We start from the raw sequence: 24,791 nt of genomic DNA, 5'->3' as shown, positions 1-24,791 counted from the left end.
GATGTCTAGGGTTCCTGCTCACCTGCGTGAACATGCCATAGACCTGCTGCAGGGAGGCATGAGGACTGCAGATGTGTCCAGAGCAAGAAAACTGCAATGTCTGTGATGTAAGACGTCTAAGACGGTGCTACAGGGAGACAGGAAGGACATCTGATCGTCCTTGCAGTGGAAAATTACGTGTAATCGTGTGCGTGTCCCCCCAGACGTGATGGAGAACTTGCAAATGCCTCGGTGGAAGAGTGGGGTAAGTACTACAGTGTGTCGCATCCTCATGGACTGCACCAGATTTGTCAGTTCTTGCTGCGAGAGTTTTTGTGGATAAGCCTGTGTTTTGTTTGCGATTGTTTGATATCCATGAGAGCGGAGTATTTTTTGTGAATTTTTTAAACAAAAGATCAAAAGGTTAAACAATAAAGACAATTTTTCTTTGCTCATATTTACCAAGGGTGCCAATATTAATGGATGGCGCTGTATATGTGTATGTTTATATGTAACTATATGTGTATAGTTATTTTCTAATTTGTCTGTACCCAAACTTTGGCAATACAAATAATATTTGCCATGCCAATAAATCAAAGAGGGAGAGAGAGAGAGAGAGAGAGAGAGAGAGAGAGAGAGAGAGAATGACTGAAAAGAGACTGAAAAAGAGAAAGTTACAGAGACAGACAGGTAGACAGAAAGAGAAAGAGAGACAGACAGAAGGACTGAAACGAGAAGACAGAAAAAAAGAGAAATACGGAGGCAGACAGACAGACAGACAGAGAGTGAGAAAAAACAAAGATGCATAGGCACAAAGAAAGAGAGAGAGAAAGAAACAAAGAGAGAAGGAAAGGCATAGAGAAAGAGAGGCAGGCCGACAGAGAGACAGAAAGACAAAGAAAGAGAAAAACGGAGCAAGGAAGACAGGGAAACAAAGAGAAACAGACAGAAATACTGTGAGAAAGACAGTAATGAGAGTGAGAAAGAGAGAAAGAGAGAGAGAAGTATACACAAAGAGAGAAAATCAGACATGATGCAGAGAGAGAGACAGAGACATAGAGAGACAGAGACAATCAGACATGATGCAGAGAGAGAGAGAGAGAGAGAGAGAGAGAGGGACAGAGACATAGAGAGAGAGAGACAGAGAAAATCAGACATGATGCAGAGAGAGAGAGAGAGAGACAGAGACATAGAGAGAGAGACAGAGAAAATCAGACATGATGCAGAGAGAGAGAGAGAGAGAGAGACAGACAGAGAGAGAAACAGAGACATAGAGAGAGAGAGACAGAGAAAATCAGACATGATGCAGAGAGAGAGAGACAGAGACATAGAGAGAGACAGAGAAAATCAGACATGATGCAGAGAGAGAGAGACAGAGACAGAGAGAGAGAGACAGAGAAAATCAGACATGATGCAGAGAGAGAGACAGAGAGAGACAGAGAGAGACAGAGATATGGGACCTGAGACAAGGACAAACCCCTGAGCTGTTGCTCGTCATCTCTCTGACTATAAACATGTATCATTAAATCTTTCAGTGATCACGCGGCCAGTGTGCCGCTCTAATGTTCCATTAGCAAACCGGGATCAGGCGGGTCTCGGGGGACCATGGCAACTACTGGTTACCATGGACACCACAAATCGAACTGGAGATGTCACAAGTGTGCAAAACTTTGGTGTAGCGACACAGAGACACTTGCCTAAATCCTACACCACATCACTGAGCGCTCTGAAGTCTACAGACGCTTTGAAACATTCAGATCTCAGCGACTCGTGGGTGGAGGCTTTATCCTGGTACTCAAACAGCTCATTATGCAGAAAGTATGAACTCTTGTATACAGTCGCCTCCGAAACTATCGGAACGGCGAAGCCAGTTCATTTGTCGTCGCTGCAGACTGAAGACATTTGGGTTTGAGATCAGACGTTGAACATGAGAAAGGAGTTTAGAATTTCGGCTTGTTATTCCCTGGTATTTATATGTAGACGTGTTAAACGACATGCAACATAACACATCTTGTGTCAGACACCCCCCCCCCCCGCAATTTGTAGGCGAGCAAAAATATTGGAACACGTGACTGACAGGTGTTTTTTGTGACCCAGGTGTGTCCTGTTAGACTGAAAGTTCCACCTGTGAAGACCGTGTTATTTACTTTAGTTTACTTCAAGACTTATCTGTTCCTATACTTTTGCTCACCTAAAAATTGGGTGGTCTCATACAAAAGGTTTTATGTTTTATGTTGTTTATCACGTCTAGTGAACACATCTATGTAGACACCTGGAAATAAAAGCTGAAATCCTAAACTTCCGTATCCATCTTTTGATCTCTAACCCAAATGTGTAGAGCACAAACAAATGAATTGGCCTCGCCGTTCCAATAGTTTCCAATATTTCACCATAATAATGATAATAATGATAATGAATCTTTATTGGTCACATATACATTACAGCACAGTGAAATTCTTTTTTTTTTTCACATATCCCCGGGATCAGAGCGCAGGGTCGGTCATGATACAGCGCCCCCTGGAGCAGAGAGGGTTAAGAGCCTTGCTCAAGGGCCCAACAGTGGCAGCTTGGCAGTGCTGGGGCTTGAACCCCGCCCTTCCGATCAGTAACCCAGAGCCTGGCTGTGCTGGGGCTTGAACCCCCGACCTTCCAGCATGCTAGGAAGCTGGGGTCAGAGTGCAGGGTCGGTCATGATACAGCGCCCCCTGGAGCAGAGAGGGTTAAGAGCCTTGCTCAAGGGCCCAACAGTGGCAGCTTGGCAGTGCTGGGGCTTGAACCCCTTCTGATCAGTAACCCAGAGCCTAAACCATCAAACCACCACTGCCCCCAGAATGGCAGTTCTAGATGTTTTAGAAGTTCTACATGTCTCTTTTGCTATGAAGAGTGATGTGTTTCTCAGCATAATGTAATTTATATCTCTAAAATATCACGTTATATTTCAGAACCATGTTTACTCCTTCCTGGTGGGCGGCTTTGGGTGCTCTCAAACGAATCGTGGCGCTTTTTGTGATGATGATAATTATAACAACAACATTTTTACCAGTCCTCGCTAGTATCGGCTAACTAACTAACCTGGCTTGCTCTCCAGATTACACTCGTTATTATCAGTAATAAATATCAAATAAAGATCGGTGTCACTCCAGTGATGAGGAGGTTGTTTGCCTTCGCTGTAACTTTGGAGGCAGAAAAGACGAGCTGCTTATTCAACTTGATGCTGGGTCTCTCTCTCTCTCTCTCTCTCTCTCTCTCACTCTCTCACTCTCTCTGCACACACACCTGGCTGAACAAATGGACAAAACTGTTAGTAGGTCAGGAGGTCATTAGACTGAGTCAGTGCGTTTACATGGACAACAATAATCCACTCTTAACCTGATTAAGACAATACTGTGATTAAGAAACTACCATGTAAACAGCAATTTTTAATTACCTTAATCTGATTAAGGTCATACTCGAAGTAAACACAAATCGAATTAAGACAGGTGGCGTACTCCTGTTTTAGTCGCATTATGGACGTGTATTACAGACACGTAGACACCTTAATCACATTATTAACGCCGTGTGAGAGTTTTCACCGCGTTGTGCGACAGGACACGATCACACACGGCAGCGCTCGACCGTTTTACGGCGAACAAGAGAGCACGGCTGCGTCCCAAACCGCGTACTTGCCTACTACAGGCCTGTAGTAGGAGAAATACATGTATCTCGGGTACTATATAGACGGTAAGTACGCGGTTTGCGACGCAGCCTACAGCTTCAAGCAGTCGTCTATTTGCACGTACAGCATGACAAATAATTAACTGCACTTAAAGCGTTCGTAAAAAAAATAAATAAAAACACCCAAAACTGTATACGGTACCATAACGAAGAGGAACTGTATGTTGATGCGTGAAATTCTGGAGGGACGTCGGACGGCGTGGCGCGGTGACGTAATGACGCGGGCTGTTAATCTAATTATGTTCTAAAACATGTAAAACGGGAACATGACAGGAGTATTCTAAAAGCGACTCATGTAAACACCTTAATCACATTATTATCTTACTCAGAGTAAGGTCAATAATCAGATTACTGCTGTCCATGTAAACGTAGTCAATGACGTTATGGTACCGTATACAGTTTTGGGTGTTTTTTTTTTTTTTTTACGAACGCTTTAAGTGCAGTTAATTATTTGTCATGCTGTACGTGCTAATAGACGACTGCTTGAAGCGGTGGGTGTGTCCCAAATCGCGTAGTTACCGTCTATATAGTAGCCGAGATACATGTATTTTTCCCCACTACAGGCCTATAGTAGGAAAGTATGCGATTTGGGACACAGCCGAACTCTCTTGTTTGCCGTAAAACGTAAAACTGCCGTGTGATCGTGTCCTGTCGCAAAATGCGGTGAAAACTCCTGCACGACGTTCATAATGTGATTAAGGTGTTTACGTGTCTGTAATACACGTCCATAATGCGACTAAAACAGGAGAACTCCACCTGTCTTAATTAGATTATTGCTTACTTCGATTATCACCTTCATTAGATTAAGGTCAGTAAAAACTGCTGTTTACATGGTAGTTTCTTAATCAGAGTATGGTCTTAATCGGATTAAGAGTGGATTATTGTCGTCCATGTAAACGCGGCTAGTGAGTGTGTCGAAACATCAGGGACCTTCCCAGAAGCTCAGTCTTATTTAAATTCAGATGAGGGTGAATTAGTAGTGGCAGAGACAAACTCTATAGGCAAATGAGAAAGATTTTGCATGCTGCTTTGCATAACACCAACGGTAGAGCAGCTACCAATAACAACAGCTGCTGTTTTAATGGCTGTAAGTACAACATCCTCATTGTTGTGTGACAAAAAAAACTCGACAGACCTGATTTAAAAAGGGAACGAGTAGATCTCAACGTCAATGACATGAACATCAACACGGATGCCTTCGCCTACCAAGTCTAGTCCTTCTCGATACTGATTTTTATGCCGAAAATACTCTTAAGATATACACTATACGGTCAAAAGTATGTGTACACCTGACCGTCACACCCATATGAGGTTCTTCCCCAAACTGTTGCGCACAAACGTGTAGAATATTCCCTTCACTGGAACGAAGAGGCTCAAACCCTGTTCCAGCATGACGATGCTCCTGTGCACAAAGCGATCCAATTATTTTCCTATAGTAGCACAACACAGAGCTATTAGAGCCACATCTTAACCCGGGATGATAATCTGTTTTGCTCTATATATAAAACTATTTTTTTTTTTATTGTTTTTTTTTTTTACATGCAGATTATTACCAAAACCAACAAATTTGCTTATTAAAGGTCAAAGTTCCTGCAAGTTCCCTAGACTGTAAGCCGTAACACGATGCGCCTGTGTGTTGACAGACGTGGTATCGGCGTTTTCTCAGATCTTATCTCTGCATTACAGAAATAACGTTTGGCTTTGGCATGCACCATTTAAACTGTCAAATGATATGAGAACACTGACGGGGGAAAAGCGGGTCTGTGCAACATGTTCTGTACTTGTGACACCTCGCTCTCTCTCTCTCTCTCTCACACACACACACACACACACACACACACACACAGAGCGACACATCTCTGCTGTACAACAACACAACAGTTAACACTTCACTGAATATAAAGCCGAGAACAATACGGAGGAAATACGTTCAGCCGACTTTAAAATAGAGTCAGGTCCAAATTTAGACGCGGATCCAACGCGAGCATGTTCTGATAATGTATTACGATACTGAACGTGAACACTGTCGTTATTGTGGACATGAAAATAAAGATGGGCTCCCATTTGGTTAAACAGCACCACCCTATAGGTTCTGAATGCGACATTTTCTCAATTCTATGCAAATTAGGTGCGAGACGGTAAAACGGAACGATTCCTCGGGGCAGTACTACGGCATGTGTGTGGCCAACATTTCTTCACTTCCCTACTTTAACTGTAGTTCCTACCTTCGATTACTTCCCATTTACTGTTTGGCACACAAATGAAATCGATACTAATAACAACGTTTTCGTTTTATTCTGTCGTACACAACCTCTAAATGTGTAAAGAGACACGATGGGATGGAAACGGTGCTTTATTCGCAAATGTCTCATGCGATGTTCCAATTTTTCGCATTAAATTCGCAACTTGGATGGAAACATACAGTGCTGATCTCTTCGGTTTTTTGTGTAGATCTCGTACTGAATCGTTTCGGAAATGAAAACAAAATCGAAGACAAAACAAAGGCGACCCGAGTAAACACAAAATACTGATTTTAAACGATAATGTTATTTATTGAAGCTAAAAGATTCTCCAATGCCAACTGGGAATGCGTGAAAATGTATTTGCCCCCGTAGTTACTAATTCCCCAAATCTATGAAGCTGCATTCGTAATGGGGTTCAGCTGGACTAGACACAACCAGGCCTGATTACTGCAAACCCTGTTCAATCAAATCAGCACTTACATAGAACTTTTCTACAGCATGAAGTTGGTTAAAAGGTCTTACTCGGTAACACACTAAGGTAAAGTTGAAAGAAATTCCAGAAATGACGAGGAAGAAAGTGACTGTAATACATCAGTCTGCGTAGATATACAAAGCTGTTTCAAAGGCTCTGGGACTCCAAAGGACCACAGCGAGAGCCGTTATCTCCAAATGGAAAAACTCGGCACAGTAGTGAACCTTCCCAGAAGTGGCCGACCTTCCAAAATTCCTCCAAGAGCACAGTGACGACTCATCCAGCAAGTCACAAAAGAGCCAAGGACAACATCAAAGGATCTACAGGCCTCTCTTGCATCAATAAAGGTCACTGTTCATGACTCCACTATCAGAAAGACACTGGGGGAAAATCGCATCCATGGAAGTGTGGCGAAGTGAAAACCACTGCTAACCCAGAAGAACATTAAGGTGAACACCACTGCTAACCCAGAAGAACATTAAGGTGAAGACCACTGCTAACCCAGAAGAACATTAAGGTGAAGACCACTGCTAACCCAGAAGAACATTAAGGTGAACACCACTGCTAACCCAGAAGAACATTAAGGTGAACACCACTGCTAACCCAGAAGAACATTACGGCTCATCTGAATTGATGATCCTCAAACCTTTTGGGAGAATGTTCTGTGGACTGATGAGTCGAAAGTGGAACTGTTTAGAAGACAGGAGTCCCGTTATATCTGGCGTAAACCAAACACAGAATTCCACTAAAAGATCATCGTACCTACGGTTAAGCATGGTGGTGGCAGTGTGATGGTGCGGGGATGCTCTGCTGCTTCACGACCTGGGCAACTTGCAATAATTGATGGAAACATGAATTCTGCTCTGTACCAGAAAATTCTAAAGGAGAATGTCCGGTCTTCAGTCCGTAAGCTGAGACTCAAGCGTTACTGGATTATGCAGCAAGACAATGATCCAAAGCATAGGAGTAAATCCTAGTCCTAGAAGTAAATGAAAGACTGATCTCAGATATCAGAACCGTTTGGTTGCAGTTATGGCTGCTAACGTTGGGCGGCTGTGTCTCAGGTGGTAGAGCGGGTTGTCCACTAATCGTAGGATCGGCGGTTCGATTCCCAGCCCATGTGACTCCACGTACTGAAGTGTCCTTGGGCGAGACACTGAACCCCAAGTTGCTCCTGATGGCAAGTTAGCGCCTTGCATGGCAGCTCTGCCACCATTGGTGTGTGTGTGTGAATGAGACACAGTGTAAAGCGCTTTGGATAAAAGCACTATATAAGTGCAGACCATTTACAACCAGCTTTAAAATTTAAAGGGGCAATTAGTTTTTCACACGGGTGATAACTTTTTAGTTTACTTCAATAAAACCAATTTTGAAAAAACTTTAGTGTGTGTTTACTCTCGGCTGCCTTTGTTTTATGTTGTTTCCTGGAAGTTCCACAACATTCAATATAACCAGAAGTGCACGAATGTGCCGTTACTTAAGGAATAAAACGATTGTAATCATCGACAATTCGCTGAGGTATAAGAGAAATAAAATATATCAGGGTGTAATTGCCAAACTGTTATTGCCAAACCACGGGTCCCTCCGTCGATTCATTTTCTAAACATCAAACAACGTCCTGATTTCTTCCTTAAAAGTATTGACGTTAATAAGGAGCGAGATCATGGACATTTTATATTCCAGGATCAGACACACACAGAAACATATAAACACACCGCACTTGTACACTGAGGTCTATTTATCGCCTGATTAACTCACATCCAGCTGTCTCGTGTCCATGCACACACACACACACACACACACACACACGCACACACACACAGACTGATAGAATCCAGCACCCTGTTTCATAATGGCGAGTCTGGTCTGATCTGTCCTGTATGCACACACAGATACACACGCAGATACACACACAGAGCAACAGGAAGAGAACGCTGCTGCACCATGACCTGAGGCGAATTTGAAAAACGAACGAATCGACAACAGAACTGTCATTTGTTATCACGCTACGAGTTTTCTCACGCCGTCCCCGACATCCGTGTCAGGTTCCAAACTGAAATGTCCTGCTGAAACTTCTGAGAGGAATGGCATCGTACACACCGGCCCCCTCGTGCGTCTGAGCGATGTTCGATTTCCACGACGCAAACGCACATCAAAGCGCCGCGAGACATATTTGGACAGGAAAGAGGCCGTGGTGCCGTGCGGCCGAACGGCTCGGCCGGATCAAAAGGTCCGAGGTGGGAGGTGCTCCACAAACTTCTGGTAGAGGGGTCTCCAAACTTTTGGAGAAAACGACCTACGAGTCCATGGACGTTACTGTATGACCACCCTACATTTTATTTTAAATTCCAGATTTCTAATATAGGAACGCTAACGTTTTAATATTTTACTATATTATTAATATAAGTGACTAGAAAATAAAGGAATATTCCATGCACGGGTTTACCAGTGTAGTGGGACGCCAAGCGGAGGAGCCTGGTTTATTCTTGACAGATGATTTTGCGTGTGCGTGTGCGTGTGTGTGTGTGTGTGTGTGTGAGTGTGTGGCTGTGCACAAGCAGCGGTAATGCGACCGGCATTGTTCACACACTCACTGCATAGCTTATGCACATTTAAAAGCAACATTTACTAAATGGCATGTCAGAGCCAAAGCGTCTCTGACCATCAGGTTTCCAAGACAAATAGTAAAATCCTTTTTTTTCAGCATCAACAACAACAACAACAACAACAACCATTCCAACAAAACCTATAACAACAACAACAACAACAACAATATCAACAACAATTCCAACAACAATAACATCAACAACCATTCCAACAAAACCAATAACATCAACAATTCCAACAAAACCAATAACATCAACAACAATTCCAACAACAATAACATCAACAACAAAAACATCAACAGCAAAAACATCAACAACAATTCCAACAACAATAACATCAACAACCATTCCAACAAAACCAATAACATCAACAATTCCAACAACAATAACATCAACAACAGTTCCAACAATAACATCAACAACAAAAACATCAACAACAATTCCAACAACAATTCCAACAATAACATCAACAAACATTCCAACAAAACCAATAACATCAACAATTCCAACAACAATAACATCAACAACAATTCCAACAATAACATCAACAACAAAAACATCAACAACAATTCCAACAACAATTCCAACAATAACATCAACAAACATTCCAACAAAACCAATAACATCAACAATTCCAACAACAACATCAACAAACATTCCAACAACAATAACATCAACAACAAAAACATCAACAACAATTCCAACAAAACCAATAACATCAACAATTCCAACAACAACAATAATCTCAACAACAATTCCAACAACAATAACACAATTCCAACAACATCAACAAAAACATTAACAACAATTCCAACAACAATATCAACAACAATTCCAACAAAACCAATAACATCAGCAATTCCAACAACAACAACAATAACATCAACAAACATTCCAACAACAATAACATCAACAACAAAAACATCAACAATTCCAACAACAACAATAACATCAACAAACATTCCAACAACAATAACATCAACAACAAAAACATCAAAAATTCCAACAACAATAACATCAACAAACATTCCAACAACAATAACATCAACAACAAAAACATCAACAACAATTCCAACAAAACCAATAACATCAACAATTCCAACAACAACAATAATCTCAACAACAATTCCAACAACAATAACACAATTCCAACATCAACAAAAACATTAACAACAATTCCAACAACAATTCCAACAAAACCAATAACATCAATAACAATTCCAACTACAATAATATCAACAACAGTTCCAATAACAACAACAACAACAATAACAACAATTCCAACAACAATAACATCAACAACAATTCCAACAACAATAACATCAACAACAATTCCAACAACAAAAATTCCAACAACAACAACAACATCAACAACAATTCCAACAACAACAATAACATCAACAACAATTCCAACAACAACAATAACATCAACAACAATTCCAACAACAACAATAACATCAACAACAATTCCAACAATAATCTCAACAACAATTCCAACACCAATAACAACTGGGGTACCCAAGGGTCCTGGAAAGAAAACCCCCTGATATTTGTCCATTTTTAAACACACTGACGAGCTCTGTGTTTCTTAAAACTTTCCGCCGTCATCGTGATTGTCGTGATGAACCGCGTCTCAAATCGGAAACTCTGATCTCATGCTGAAAAGTATTTACTAATCTAGAAGACGGGCACACGAAACAGACCTTTGGCAAGTATGAAGGCGGCGAGTTAAAATTCAGTAAGTGTAACTGCAATAGGAGAACTAGTTAGTGCTTGTACTTTTAATCTTTTACTCAGGAGCACAACGGAGAACCCCTGAAGGTGGACAAAACTGATTTCATCCAATCACAGAGGGCCTTCAGCTCATTCCTCAGCTGAAAAAAAAGCACGCCCCAGTCAGTTCCCAGAACAGTGTACGCGCAACATCATAGTTACACAAAAGCGAGTACGTTTTAAAAACGGAATTTTTAACTTGGTAAAAAAAAAAAAATAGAGAGAGAGAGAATACATTCTGTTCATTTCCGTTCCTGTTAGCTTCATTACACTAGGAATTCAATACGGAAACCTTGAAGTTGCGTTCGACTCTAACGAAGTGTCCTGCATTGACGTCTGTTCCGTAGAACTATTCTCCGTAACGGATCTCCGACTCGACGTGAACCCTACTTCACTACAGCCCGCAGCTGTCGTCTATACACGTCAATCAACCACGATGACTGATTTGACACCCAAATCGCCACGGAGAGAGAACAGACGGACAGAGAAGACATTTAAGAGTCTCTTAAATGAAAAAAATAAATAAAATAAACCCAGCAAAGATTACTACAACGTTTCAGACGGAGGAAAATACTACAGTAGAAGTACGACACGATTTCTACTTACAGGTTGAAGTTTTCGCGTCTGGCTCATGGTGGCATTTCTGTGAGGAGCGCTGGGAGACCAGAACGGGCTGATACAGCACAGCCTCACGCTGTCTCGCTCTCTCTCACACACACACACACACACACACACACACACACTCACACGTGCATCCACAACTCAAAGTGAAAAGGTCACAGAGAGCAAAAGAAGAAAACGTTTCTCCGCCCACTTTTACCATCGGCGCGCTCGTACAAGGGAAGACGTGATGTAACACACACCTGCGCTTCTTAACGGAAGCCCACAAATACACACACACACACACACACTACAGAATAACTCCGCAGTGCACTCGTGCAGTCTGTTGTAGGTCTCATTTACAGCAGGGGGGAAATAAGTATCCAACGCATCAACGTTTTTTTTCAGTAAATATATTTCCTATGAGGATATTCACGTGAGATTTTCACCGGACGTCGGTATTAACTCAAGAAATCCGCAAATATAAAGAATTCACGACGTTAAAGTCCATAAATGAAGTTATTGTGTAATAAAGATGAATGACACGGGAAAAAAGTACTGAACACGCTAAGAAAAAGCAGTTCTCCAAGGCAAGGTAAGGCAAGGAAGCAGCTGAAATCCGTAAGTAATTACACCCCCTATCTGTGCAGATTAATATCAGCCGGGTCAGTAAATCGACGGTCTATAAAAAGGCTTTTCGTTACAAGAAACATCTCAGGATGGGTAAAAGCAAAGGAAAATCGTTTTGTTTAAACGCGACTGGAACATATTTGGGGGAGGGGTTGTAAAATCCTCAGCAAGCAACTCTGGTTTGAGACAATAAAGCACTTTAGAACGTGCCGTTACAGGAAAAGAAACGACTCTGAAGTGGTAAGAGGAACTCATCACACCGTCCCGTCACTGATTATTTTCCTATAACAGCACACCCAAGTAGGGATGGGCGATATGACAAACACGTCGTGTCACGATTCTCAAAGGCATGTCTATAAGCACATGATACGTGCCGCGACACATAGCAGTGTTTAATGTTCATTTTTATAGATAAAAAAAACAAGATCTTTAAATGTATGTACATACCTACATACATGATTAGGTACAAAATCACATCTGCTGCTTTCAGTCAGTAATTAAAACTAATTTAAAAAGAAAACACTTCAAAAAAAGAATACATGATATCTCAGAAAAGTGTAATGTGATGTATTTTGCCACCATATCGATATTATATCATCACACCGTCCAGCCCTGCACCCCAACGTTTTACTCCTCGCTCGCTCGCTCGTTGTTCGTTCGTTCGTTCGTTCGTTCGTTCGTTCGTTCGTTCGTTCGTTCGTTCGTTCGTTCGTTCGTTCGTTCGTTCGTTCGTTCGTTCGTTCGTTCGTTCGTTCGTTCGTTCGTTCGTTCGTTCGTTCGTTCGTTCGTTTATTTGGGTCAGTGGTAGCTCGGGGGTTAAGACGTTGCAGTACTGATCGGAAGGTTGCGAGTTCGAATCCCAGCCCTTGAGCGAGGCCCTTAACCCTCAACTGCTCAGTTGTATAAATGACATCAATGTAAGTCGCTCTGGATAAGGGCGTCTGCCAAATGCCATAAAATGTAAAACAAAAACAAAAAAAAAGGTCAATTTGTTTGTTTATTCAAATATATAAACAGCATTCTCACCCAGTATCTTCGTGTCAAAAACAAGGAAGTGCAATGACTGCGTGACCTGCTTTCCGATCGGACCAGGCGCGCATTTACACCGCAGAGAAGACACGAAAAACCTTTAATTGACGACAATTTATGTTTGATTTGCTATAACAGGGGTTCCCAAACTTCTCCAGGGCAAGGCCCCTCAAACGGCATTAACATTTGACCGAGGCCGTCCTTCTGCAAGATGTCTTTAAAACACGTTCAAAATACAGACTTCTGAATATATCCCGCTTTTTATTAATAATTACGTCTTACATCTTTACATTACATTAGGAATTGATTGTGTGTGTGTGGTTGTCTGAGAGTGAGAAAGAGAAAACATACTAGTGCGAGGGATGGGCTTGGTGGCTACGACAATGTTTGTCAAGCCTGGCCAAATTGTTGAGGCCCCCCGGGCGCCCCCTGGTGGCCCCCAAGGGTTCCGCGGCCCCCAGTTTGAAAACTATAACCTTGAAATACACATCATTAACCTGTGCTGAAAACCCAGCGCAGCAGGCATGGATAACCGAGCTACACGTAGACACACACACACACACAATACAGACGGATCGATAGTAGCAGGGATCAATGTAGATTTTTTTCACACCATGCTGAATCGAAGTTCAATTATCAAACAAGGAGTTACGCCCATCAGTGGGCATTACATCAGTGTATTTCTCTCTCTCTCTCTCACACACACACACAAACACACTCCTCCTCTGTGCAATCTTGAGAACAAAGGAAACTACATCCAGTTCTATAGTAGGTAGGCTAAGACAAGATAAGATAAGATACGACACGATAAGAAGGCGTGATACGGCCCGAGGCTAAGCAGAGAAGCCTGGTTTATTCTTGATGCATGCTTTTGCGCGGACATGCAGAAGCAGAGGTAACGTGATTGGCAGTTCACACACTCACCTGCGTGTCTTATGTGCATCCCGAAACTTTAAAAACGACCTTCGAAAATCCAGAAGATTGGTACACAAAGCTGACTTTTCTATAGGTCTGAAGGTCAAATCTGTCCATTTTATTGCTTAACTATGCGAGTGCTGCGTGTTAGGATAGTGAAAAGAAGTCAAATAACATGCACCCTGTTCGTTGAAATGTGGCTTGTCTGAACGGGACTCCCAGTAACAGTCCTTCGGTATTCCTAATATTCGTTTGTAACAATAAAGGAATGAAATGTAAGAGGGTTCTCTCACTACCCTGTCTTTCTTTTCTTACGCCGCACTGCCACGCGTAACGACTCGTGCCCGATCCGTTTACGGCTCGTTACGTAGCCCCGCTGCAAACAGAAAGTGCGAAAAAGGTGGCCCCGGTGCTCTGCATAATTTATATCCACAGATGAAATGAGGACAGTGAAGGGCGCGCGGTCTATTTATAGCAGGAAGACCTTGGACAGAACTGACTGGATTCGTTTCTGGAATCGGAAATGTATTCAGGCCGCCAGTATGAATTTTAAAACAGTTTTAGAAACCCACGTCTTGGATTTTTACGATTTTACATTCTGTTATCAGTGGTGGCTCATCCATAGGGGGCAGGTGGGGCAGAACCTAACCATTTATATATTTATAAGACATGTTAATCTTTTATCACGGGATACATTTTAAATTCCATTGAAATACTAAATACCTCTTTTGAAGGGAGCTCTGAACGTCATGGGGCATCATGCGTAGTGCCAAATTAGTTCTTATTATTATTAGTGCCGTAGAGTTATTAGTGCGTCTAGTGGTTAAAAATGAGAACTACAGCAAGTGCTAACAGACTTGTTGTCCCACTGGGGCAGGTTGTACGCTGCCCCATGCTTGCTCTTTGAATGTATTGTTTATGAGTGGAAGAGGGATAGCAGACAGGACATTTAATGATATAACGTCTTGGTCTCACACACTGCGAAAATGGCGACACATTGTATACCACACGCACACCGAGTTTAGACTTAAATACGCAGCACCGATTGAGCTGTAGTTTGCTGGATCGATCGATTTTTCCACTGGCAGGATGACAAGCCGACTCCTGTGTGCCTTCAATTGAGAGAGTCACAAATACACCCTCTCTTTACATTCTCCCTGCTTCATTTTCTGTGTTTCTCCATCATACTCTTTCAGCCATTACCCCAAGCAAGACAAAGCGTAATACAATAAACTAATATTGCAGCCCTGAAAGCACAGATATGTCACAGCGGCCTCGTTCCCCAACACCGTGACTGACCCGAGCAAATTTAATTTAGCGGCTATAAAATATTGACCTGTATATTCAAACCCGATATGCACAGATAGCTCTGGCAGGACTGGCAGGATCTGGGTCTGAGGTCATTATTGTGAACATAAACAAACACACACACACACACACACACACACACGTTCAATACTGACTGCATCTCTGTACAATGCTGTTTATAGGGCACTGGCTGCTTTTTAGTGATGACGTTTGAGGTTCTGGGGGAATAATGCTGTTGTCGACCTTTCCATCACTCGTTTCCACAGAGGCCGAGCTTGCCACCATTTTGACCCCATTATTCATTCATACGCTCCACCAATTAGCATCTATTTACTCCGTCATCCATTCTGATCCACCAATTAGCAACCATTTAACCTTTCATCCATTCACAGAATCCATCTACCCGTCGTCCATTCACACAATCCACTAAGTACCTCGTCATTCTACCTGTTTCCCCATTATTAATTCACCACTCCACTAATTACCCATAATCTCTTCACCAAGCCGCCAGTTACTCCATTATCCATTTACACAACCCATCAGTTACCCCATCATCCATTCACCAATCCACAGGTTACTCCATTCACACAACCCATCGATTTTACCCCATCATCCATTCACCAATCCAGCAATTACCCCATCATCCATTCACAAATTATACCAGTTACTCCATTTACACAACCCATCAATTACCCCATCATCCATTCACCAATACATCAATTACCCTATCATCCCTTCACCAATACATCAATTACCCCATCATCCATTCACCAATCCACCAGTTACTCCATTTACACAACCCATCAATTACCCCATCATCCCTTCACCAATACATCAATTACCCAATCATTCCTTCACCAATACATTAATTACCCAATCATTCCTTCACTAATCCATCAATTACCCCATCATCCATTCACCAATCCACTAGTTACCCATCAACCATTCACCAATCAACCAATTACCCCATCATCCATTCACCAATCCACCAGTTACTCCATTCACACAATCCTTCGATTTTACCCCATCATCCATTCACCAATCCAGCAATTACCCCATCATCCATTCACAAATTATACCAGTTACTCCATTTACACAACCCATCAATTACCCAATCATCCCTTCACCAATACATCAATTACCCCATCATTCATTCACCAATCCACTAGTTACCCATCAACCATTCACCAATCAACCAATTACCCCATCATCCATTCACCAATCCAGCAATTACCCCATCATCCATTCACAAATTATACCAGTTACTCCATTTACACAACCCATCAATTACCCAATCATTCCTTCACCAATCCACCAGTTACTCCATTCACACAATCCATCGATTTTACCCCATCATCCATTCACCAATACAGCAATTACTCCATTTACACAACCCATCAATTACCCCATCATCCATTCACCAATACATCAATTACCCTATCATCCCTTCACCAATACATCAATTACCCCATCATTCATTCACCAATCCATTAGTTACCCATCAACCATTCACCAATCAACCAATTATGCCATCATCCATTCACCAATCCACCAGTTACTCCATCATTCAGCATTTCAGCCCATCATCTATTCATAAAAACTCATTTATCAGCCATTCACCCACCACATCATCACATTTTAATTCACTCCATGACTCATTCAATCTCATCCTTGCAGCTTCTGAGGTTGACTTTTTACCACCAAAAATAATCAGTGTTATAAATATGTGTAGAAGGTGGAGGTGTGGTTTACCATGGGTCTGCATTGGGATGAAGGTGTTTGGGGGGTAGAGTAATGACTAAGGTGGCACACCTGAGCCCTGTTGTGCCATGTATATTTATGTACGCTCTCTCTCTCGCTCTCTCTACCTCTACCTCTACCACAGAAGCCCAAGTCAAAGCCAAGCAGAATCAAGTGACGAGCGAATCACAGCCTTGTCGCTGAAAATTGCATTATTCCAACATGTCCACTTAATATTGTTAGTAATAGTTATATCGCTATAGATTCACTTGTTACTATATATATATATACTGCTAATATATTGCAATATTTGAGATCATTTCATCACCCCCCACCCCCTCCCCCATTTTCTCACCAATTTGGTCTTCCCACCCACTAGCTAACACAACAACTACCAACCAGGAAGGGCTGTGTTAGTGCTTCCTCCAAGACACAAAAAGCCAGCCAACCGTATCTTTTCGCTCATGCTGCATCACACTCAGAGCTCATAGACATCGTAGATGATTGGCTACTGTGATTGACAGGGCAGAGAGAGTACGCCATCCCTCCCGCCCAGAAATCACCCTGACTAACTTGCCTTCTGGCTACAGCTTGCTGTGGGTATCGAGGTGGCGATCCACTAACAACAGCCAATGAGAGTGCTTTTATGAGTCAGATTTGCCCCAAATATACCTGAGTGACATGTGTGACCTTCTCGGAGACGTTCTGCGTGCGATCTTTAATCTTGCTGGGGGCAATGATCTCGATCTCGGTGGGTGAAGGAGGTCTGACCCGCTCTGCCCCGAACGACAGCGTGACCTGGGGGATCCTACCGATGGCGCGATGCCGCATCAGATCCGAATCCGACGTGGAGCTCACATTATTGGGCTTCAAGGCATCTGTGGGTGAAGATCAAATCAGAAAAAGTCTGCCTCGTATATATCTCATGACACACTTAATAGACCTGCTGTTTTTTTTTTGTACGTTTTTTTTTTGTTTCTCTGGAAACAGTGCGATTCTCACAAGCAGAAACGTATGGTATGCAGATAAATATTTTCAATATCAAATGCAAATTTATATGAGTCATACACTTCAATATACTGAGATGTGCCATCCCGAACCCACGGTCCTTCTCTTACTTAGATAAACAGACATCAGGTGCACGAACACACACACACACACACACACACACACAGTCTACAGCAGCCTCGATTATGATGTCTAGAGGTAATCATTGGCACACAAAGGTCCTGATTGCATCACGTGCCCAGAGTTCAGTAAGCCCTGCTCCTTACTGTTCCTTATGGAGCATTAACATGGTTCCTACTCCTCGCATCGCAACACGTAACTAGCCTACACTATGGATATTCACTCAAAATACATAACCCTAGGTGATTGCGCTGTATGCTGTACAACCTTGCACAGCTGTGAAAAACAATTGTCCCTTCTCTGCGGTAATGAGATTTCCGTTGTGCTCACGTGCTCCTGTGATGCAGCCGTGATCAAACGGCCTCTGAGCTGCTGAGAAATCCCTAATCAGCCTTAATGAACTCCTTTCAACCCAGACTGCTTCGTAGCGCTGCCGGAGTCTGGGAGGTCAACACTGTATCCAGCTTCTCCGTGATTACCTGCTCGGCAGCAAGCTACACTACTACTTACACTGATGCTGCCTTCAGGTCGGGTCGGAAGGAAACACTGTAATTACGAGATGAGAACATTTGAACGCCACTATAAGGTAATTACTACTTGTACGGTCTAATTTTTCAAATACAGTCTGTTTAATCGTGCTTGATCATTATTATTTTGCATTTTTGTCTTTCCAATATTGTATTGAGACCTTGGGTTTGAAGCCATTATCTGTCCATCCATTCGTTCATCCATCCAACCATCCGGCCATCATCCATCCATTCATCCATCCATCCGTCCATCCATCTGTCCTTCCATCCATCCAACCATCCGTCCATCCATCCATCCATCCGTCTGTCCATCCATCCATCCATCCATCTGTCCATCCGTCCAACCATCCGTCCATCCATCCGTCCATCCATCCATCCAACCATCCATCCATCCAGCCATCATCCATTCATTCATCCATCCGTCCAGCCATCTGTCCGTCCATCCGTCCATCCATCCGTCCATCTTCTGTACCACTACAGAGGGTCACAGGGAGCCTGGAGCCTATCTCAGGGAACTCAAGGCGGGCTCGGGGCACAAGACACACTACGGACAATTTGCAAATGCCAATCGGTCTACGACTCATGTCTTCGGACAGGGGGAGGAAACCCGAGTAACCAGAAGAAACCCCTGAAGAACGTGGAGCACATGCAAACAGTTCCACGTACACAGGGCAGAGGCAGGATTCAACCCCCCCCCCCCCCCCCCCCCCCCCCGACCCCGTAGGTTTGAGGCAAACACGCTAATCGCTAAGCCACCAGCCAACGTGTCCCCCGGAAACATTAAAATCGCAAACCTTGCTGGTAAAATAGTAGAAATATTTGTGCCATACATTTCTGATGGTGGTACATTACCGGTGGTGCTGCCTCATAGCTCAAGGGCCCCTGGTTCGATCCTGAGCTTGGGTCTGTGTGGAGTTTCACATGTTCTCCATGTGTCTGTTTGGGTTCTCATGGTTCCTCCCTCCTCCCACCTCCCAAAGGCATGCCACTAGATGAACTGGTGACTCTAAACCGGGTCCCGTCCCGTCCCCAGCGTATTCCTGTTCCAGTTCACACCCAGTGTTTCCGGGACAGTCTCCGACTCCACTGTGACTGACCAGGATAAAGCGGTTACTGAAGATGAGTGAATGAATTCCTGCTGGTTCCTGGCCAACACCATCACCTCAGTGGCCATTCCATGTGCAGGACATGCTAGTCTACAATGTCTAGTGTGAACTGTATTGATTTCAACATGCTGGTCCTCTGGAGCGTTCCCCTGCTCTAACACAGACGGCAATTCGGTTCAGATGTCCTGTTCTGATCAGGCTAAGCAAACCGGTATGACTCTGCGAATAATATGAATTATATGAAAACTGTAGAGCACACTCACACACACACACACACACACACACATATATAATACAACTGACCGCTGCACTGGTCCCTGATGGAGTCGATGTCGTGCAGCGAGGAGGCACGCCGCATGCTGTGTACACTCTCTCGGGAGTGTGTGCGCGAGTGTGTGTAGGGGGTCTGGGGGCCGCCGGGCTCCAGGCTGGACGAAGGCGAGGTGAAAGAGTGCTCCTGATGGATCAGAGCCTGTGTCTCACACTGCAGGGAGCTCTCTTTACACGGCGCAGGGAAACCCTTCAGAGCTACAGATTTACCAGGCAGCTACAGAAGAAGAGAGAGAGAAAGAGAGAGAGAGAGAGAGAGAGAAAAAGAAAAAAAGAGAGGGATACTTTATTATATTTTATTTTATGGCATTAATGTACGTAATTATTGTAACCTTTACACTTTTGTCCTACACTGCCAGCTTGTAGTTTGTCACTTTACTTTGCATTTTTTATTGACTTATTTTTGTAATCATTACTATTTTTTATTACTATTATCACTGTATTTTATTTTTATTATTATTCATTTCATTATTTTAATTCTCCTTTCTTATCTATATTGATGCTTTGGCAATACTGTATGTAAACGACCATGCCAATAAAGTACTTTGATTTTGAATTGAACGGAGAGAGAGAGCGCGAGAGAGAGAGAGAGAGAGAGAGAGAGAGTTCACGAAAAACGTGTGTTGTCTGCAGAAGAAAGGAGCACAACGTGGTGTGCTGTGCGTGGATATGTGGCAGAGCACAACAGAACTGTGTGTGTACCTGTAAATAGTCCACAACGACTCCTTCAAACTGGTCTTTGGGGTAAGCAGGTTGCCGCGTGACTCGTAAAGACGGCATTCTCAGCCTCAGTCTACGCTTCTGAGCTGGAAAACAGACACAGCACATCACGCCAGGGTTCATTTGCCCGGTACTTAATTTAGTCCTTGGTCTCATCGACAAAACTAACCCTGAACCCATTACGGCTTTATGATTCACTGAGCATTACAAAGCCGATAAAGGTTTTGGAACGTGCCTAATTTTGTTTTATCTTACACGGTAGATTTACGTGCATCCGAGGTCAAAAAAAAAAAAACAACAACACTTAAGTGTGTGTCTTCACGTCTGCTTCCTACAGATATAAAGTCAGTCAGGACGGCTTGTTTTCACGAGTTTGACTGTATAATTCCTGGTCAGCGGGGCGTGACGTGTTTCCCAGACATCGGCGCGGCGTGTTTTAATCGCCGCTCTGTTGTTCGCCGGCGTTACTCTTTCAAACGAAAGCGACGATTCATTTCGTTTCAGATCCCGGCACAAGTCTGGGAACGTTTCACGGACCTATAACGCACCGTCCCTCGGTAATCCTCTGCTAGTTTCGCTTCTGCATAAACTCTTAAGTATATAACCGTGGGGATGTGTTCAAGGTATTCAGCGAATTCGAATTCAGCAAATTCTAAAAGCATTCTTTGAGACATTTCTAATGCTACTAAACGCTAAAACCACTGGTCCACGGGCTTCCTGTAGCGTCCCACGTCAGCTTTGAAGCACTCATACTTGCCTACGAAGCCAAATACGGACACCCTGTACGTACCTGGGGGCAAATATCACGCCTCGTGTGACTCGATCAAACCCACCGTCCGCCATGAAACAAAGAAGACACGGTGAACGGTCAAAGAAATCGTTGTCATGATTACGCGTTTAACCAAACCCGAACATCGAACGGGCGTGACGCTTCGTTTTTGTTTAGTCGCATTTTATTGGTTAGCAGCTGTAGTGAGGAACACGATTAACCAATCAGAATGCTGTCTGAAAACCAGACACTGAGCATAGGGATACAGAGATGACAGGGAGTGAAGGACGGGAGGTTTAGTGCAGGTTTATACGCGACATTTTTAACGTGGCACGGTTGGTTTGTCCGTGGATCATGCCTTAAATAACAAAGTATGCTTCTTGGGCATTTCATCTGATGTTTATTTTTTTCCTGAGGATTTGTCGCTTCTCTTATTCCGTTCACAGCGAATAGGTGAAGTTTTCCTTTTAGTCTTTTAGATAACGCTTTACATCTCTATAATCTCTTTTACATCTGTACATCTGCTGTTGAGGCATTCCTTGAGTGCTGAGATCACACACAACAGAACTGAAACACTGTATATACTGTGTGTGTGTGAGTGTGTGAGTGTGTGTCTGCATAACGTGCACTGAAGTATTCACTGATCGAAATATGTAAATATCATTGAAATAGTAATCAAATTATTATTCTAAATTGAAATTAAAATCATGAATGGTTCGCCTCACACCTCCAGGGTCGGGGGTTCGAGTCCCACCGTGGCCCTGTGTGTGTGTGTGGAGTTTGGATGTTCTCCCCGTGCTATGGGGGTTTCCTCCGGGTACTCCGGTTTCCTCCCCCAGTCCAAAGACATGCATGGTAGGCTGATTGGTGTGTCTAAAGTGTCCGTAGTGTATGAATGGGTGTGTGAGTGTGTATATGATTGTGTGCCCTGCGATGGATCGGCACCCCGTCCAGGGTGTACCCCGCCTTGTGCCCCATGCTCCCTGGGATAGACTCCAGGTTCCCCGTGATCCTGAAGGATAGGCGGTATATGGATGGATGGATGGTGGTGAAAGAGGAAAAGACTTGGTCTAGGCTAAAAAAAAAAAAAAAAACAGAAAGAAAAAAGAACCCAGATATAACCCTATTTAGAGTTTTTCACTCTTGATTCTTGCAGCCATTAACATACTATTTTGATTTTGAGAACCAGGCAGATATCATGTACTTTCTCTCTCTCATCTTGCTATGGTAACATCGATGTTTGGTCCTGTCAGAATTCAAACTGGAATGAATTCTTCGGCGAAATGAAAACGTTCGAGACGTCTGTGAAATGACGCAGAAGGCCTTACTTGGAAAGGAAAATAAAACGGAGCTTACTCATAACCCACAGAAGTCAGTCGTCCGAGAAAGCTCGTTCAATTGCTGTTCACACGCAGATAGAAATCTCAATACGTACACACTCAAACGCATGCAAAACACACACACACACACACACACACACACACACACACACAGAGATAGAATACACATACACACTTCTAGGCATGGGTCATAACCTGATTTTTAACGTTTTCCTCTGTTTGGGAGAGTAATGTATCTGCTTCTGCATGTATAAGCGCTGCAAAGCCCCAAAACTCATATTTTCCCAAAAGGGATTTATTCTATCTAACAGAGAACACTCCTCCAGACCTGCCCCGAAACGCCTCGCTCCACGTGCAGATTTACTTCCGTAACTTCTCTACGTCACGCATAATAATCCCGCCCAAAGGCAGGCGCGAAGAAAGAAGGCGAGGCTTCGGTGAAATCAGTCGAGGCTTCGGTGAATTCAGTCGAGGATTCGGTGAATTCAGATGAAGCTTCGGTGAATTCAGTCGAGGATTCTGTGAATTCAGTCGAAATTCGGTGAATTCTGTCGAGGATTCGGTGAATTCTGTCGAGATTCGGTGAATTCAGATGAAGCTTCGGTGCATTCAGTCGAGGATTCGGTGAATTCAGTCAAGGATTCGGTGAATTCAGTCGAGGATTCGGTGAATTCAGTCGAGGATTCGGTGAATTCAGTCAAGGATTCGGTGAATTCTGTCGAGATTCGGTGAATTCTGTCGAGATTCAGTGAATTCTGTCGAGATTTGGTGAATTCAGATGAAGCTTCGGTGAATTTAGTCGAGGATTCGGTGAATTCAGTCGAGGATTCGGTGAATTCAGTCGAGGATTCGGTGAATTCAGTTGAGATTCGGTGAATTCAGTCGAGGATTCGGTGAATTCAGTCGAGGATTCGGTGAATTCAGTCGAGGATTCGGTGAATTCAGTTGAGATTCGGTGAATTCTGTCGAGATTCGGTGAATTCAGTCGAGCATTCGGTGAATTCAGTCGAGGATTCGGTGAATTCTGTCGAGATTCGGTGAATTCTGTCGAGATTCGGTGAATTCAGATGAAGCTTCGGTGAATTTAGTTGAGTATTCGGTGAATTCAGTCAAGCATTCGGAGAATTCAGTTGAGGATTCGGTGAATTCTGTCGAGGATTCAGTGAATTCAGTCGAGGATTCAGTGAATTCAGATGAAGCTTCTGTGAATCCAGTCGAGATTCTGTGAATTCAGTCGAGGCTTCTGTGATTTCAGTCGAGGCTTCAGTGAATTAAGTCGCCATGTCGCGGAGACACTGTGTGTCTTGCTGAGAAAGGAAAACCCCTTTGTTTCAGGAAGGACAGCTTCCTGAACCTGGCCGAGTACAACGCAGGCTACACACAAGGGCTGTGAAGTATCTGTTCAAATGCGGAGTTTTGTGTTGTGGCTCGGTTGTAGACCTCTGCTAACGTGCTAGCTAAAGTTTGCTAAGTTGCCTCAGTTAAGTGTTTGTTTGTATGTTGGTGGTCTGACAGAGACGTTGATTGTAGCTGCTGTTGTGATTGTATATTGAAACGATTTATATCAACGGAATCACAAGAATCCTGGCTTTCCAAAGATAAATCACATGAGTACCCATGTACACACAGACGTTGTGTACATAGCACAGTGAACCCTGCCGGTGAGGTCGGAATTTACATCGTATCTGAAAGGTAAGAGAGTTACAAAATAACAACGTACCACTGTGAAACGTTCCGCTCAAGGCGTGCTTGCGAAAGTTGGTTCCGCTCGATCATCCTCATTTTCTGAATATGACTCGGGCTTGAACTGATATGGGAAAACCGGCAACATGTTGGAGGCTAAAGCTAAGGCAAGGGGCGCT

The 24,791-nt window shown here is 43.3% G+C and overlaps 1 protein-coding gene across 2 annotated transcripts in view; it reads right to left on the bottom strand.

Annotated features, from left to right (window-relative positions):
• kcnh6a (potassium voltage-gated channel, subfamily H (eag-related), member 6a) overlaps window positions 1-24,791 on the bottom strand; it is a 56,874-nt gene that overhangs the window by 19,271 nt on the left and 12,812 nt on the right. For both annotated transcript variants that reach the window (XM_017494633.3, XM_017494636.3), the window contains exons 4-6: window positions 20,803-20,906; window positions 20,074-20,317; window positions 17,682-17,887 (exon numbers count right to left, since the gene is read on the bottom strand). In XM_017494633.3, the coding sequence (XP_017350122.1) occupies window positions 17,682-17,887; window positions 20,074-20,317; window positions 20,803-20,906 (554 nt within the window). The remainder of the gene's footprint in view (window positions 1-17,681; window positions 17,888-20,073; window positions 20,318-20,802; window positions 20,907-24,791) is intronic.

The sequence above is a fragment of the Ictalurus punctatus genome, chromosome 2 (assembly GCF_001660625.3).
Source record: "Ictalurus punctatus breed USDA103 chromosome 2, Coco_2.0, whole genome shotgun sequence".
NCBI classification, from domain to species: domain Eukaryota; kingdom Metazoa; phylum Chordata; class Actinopteri; order Siluriformes; family Ictaluridae; genus Ictalurus; species Ictalurus punctatus.
This window is presented reverse-complemented; position numbering and strand designations above follow the sequence as displayed.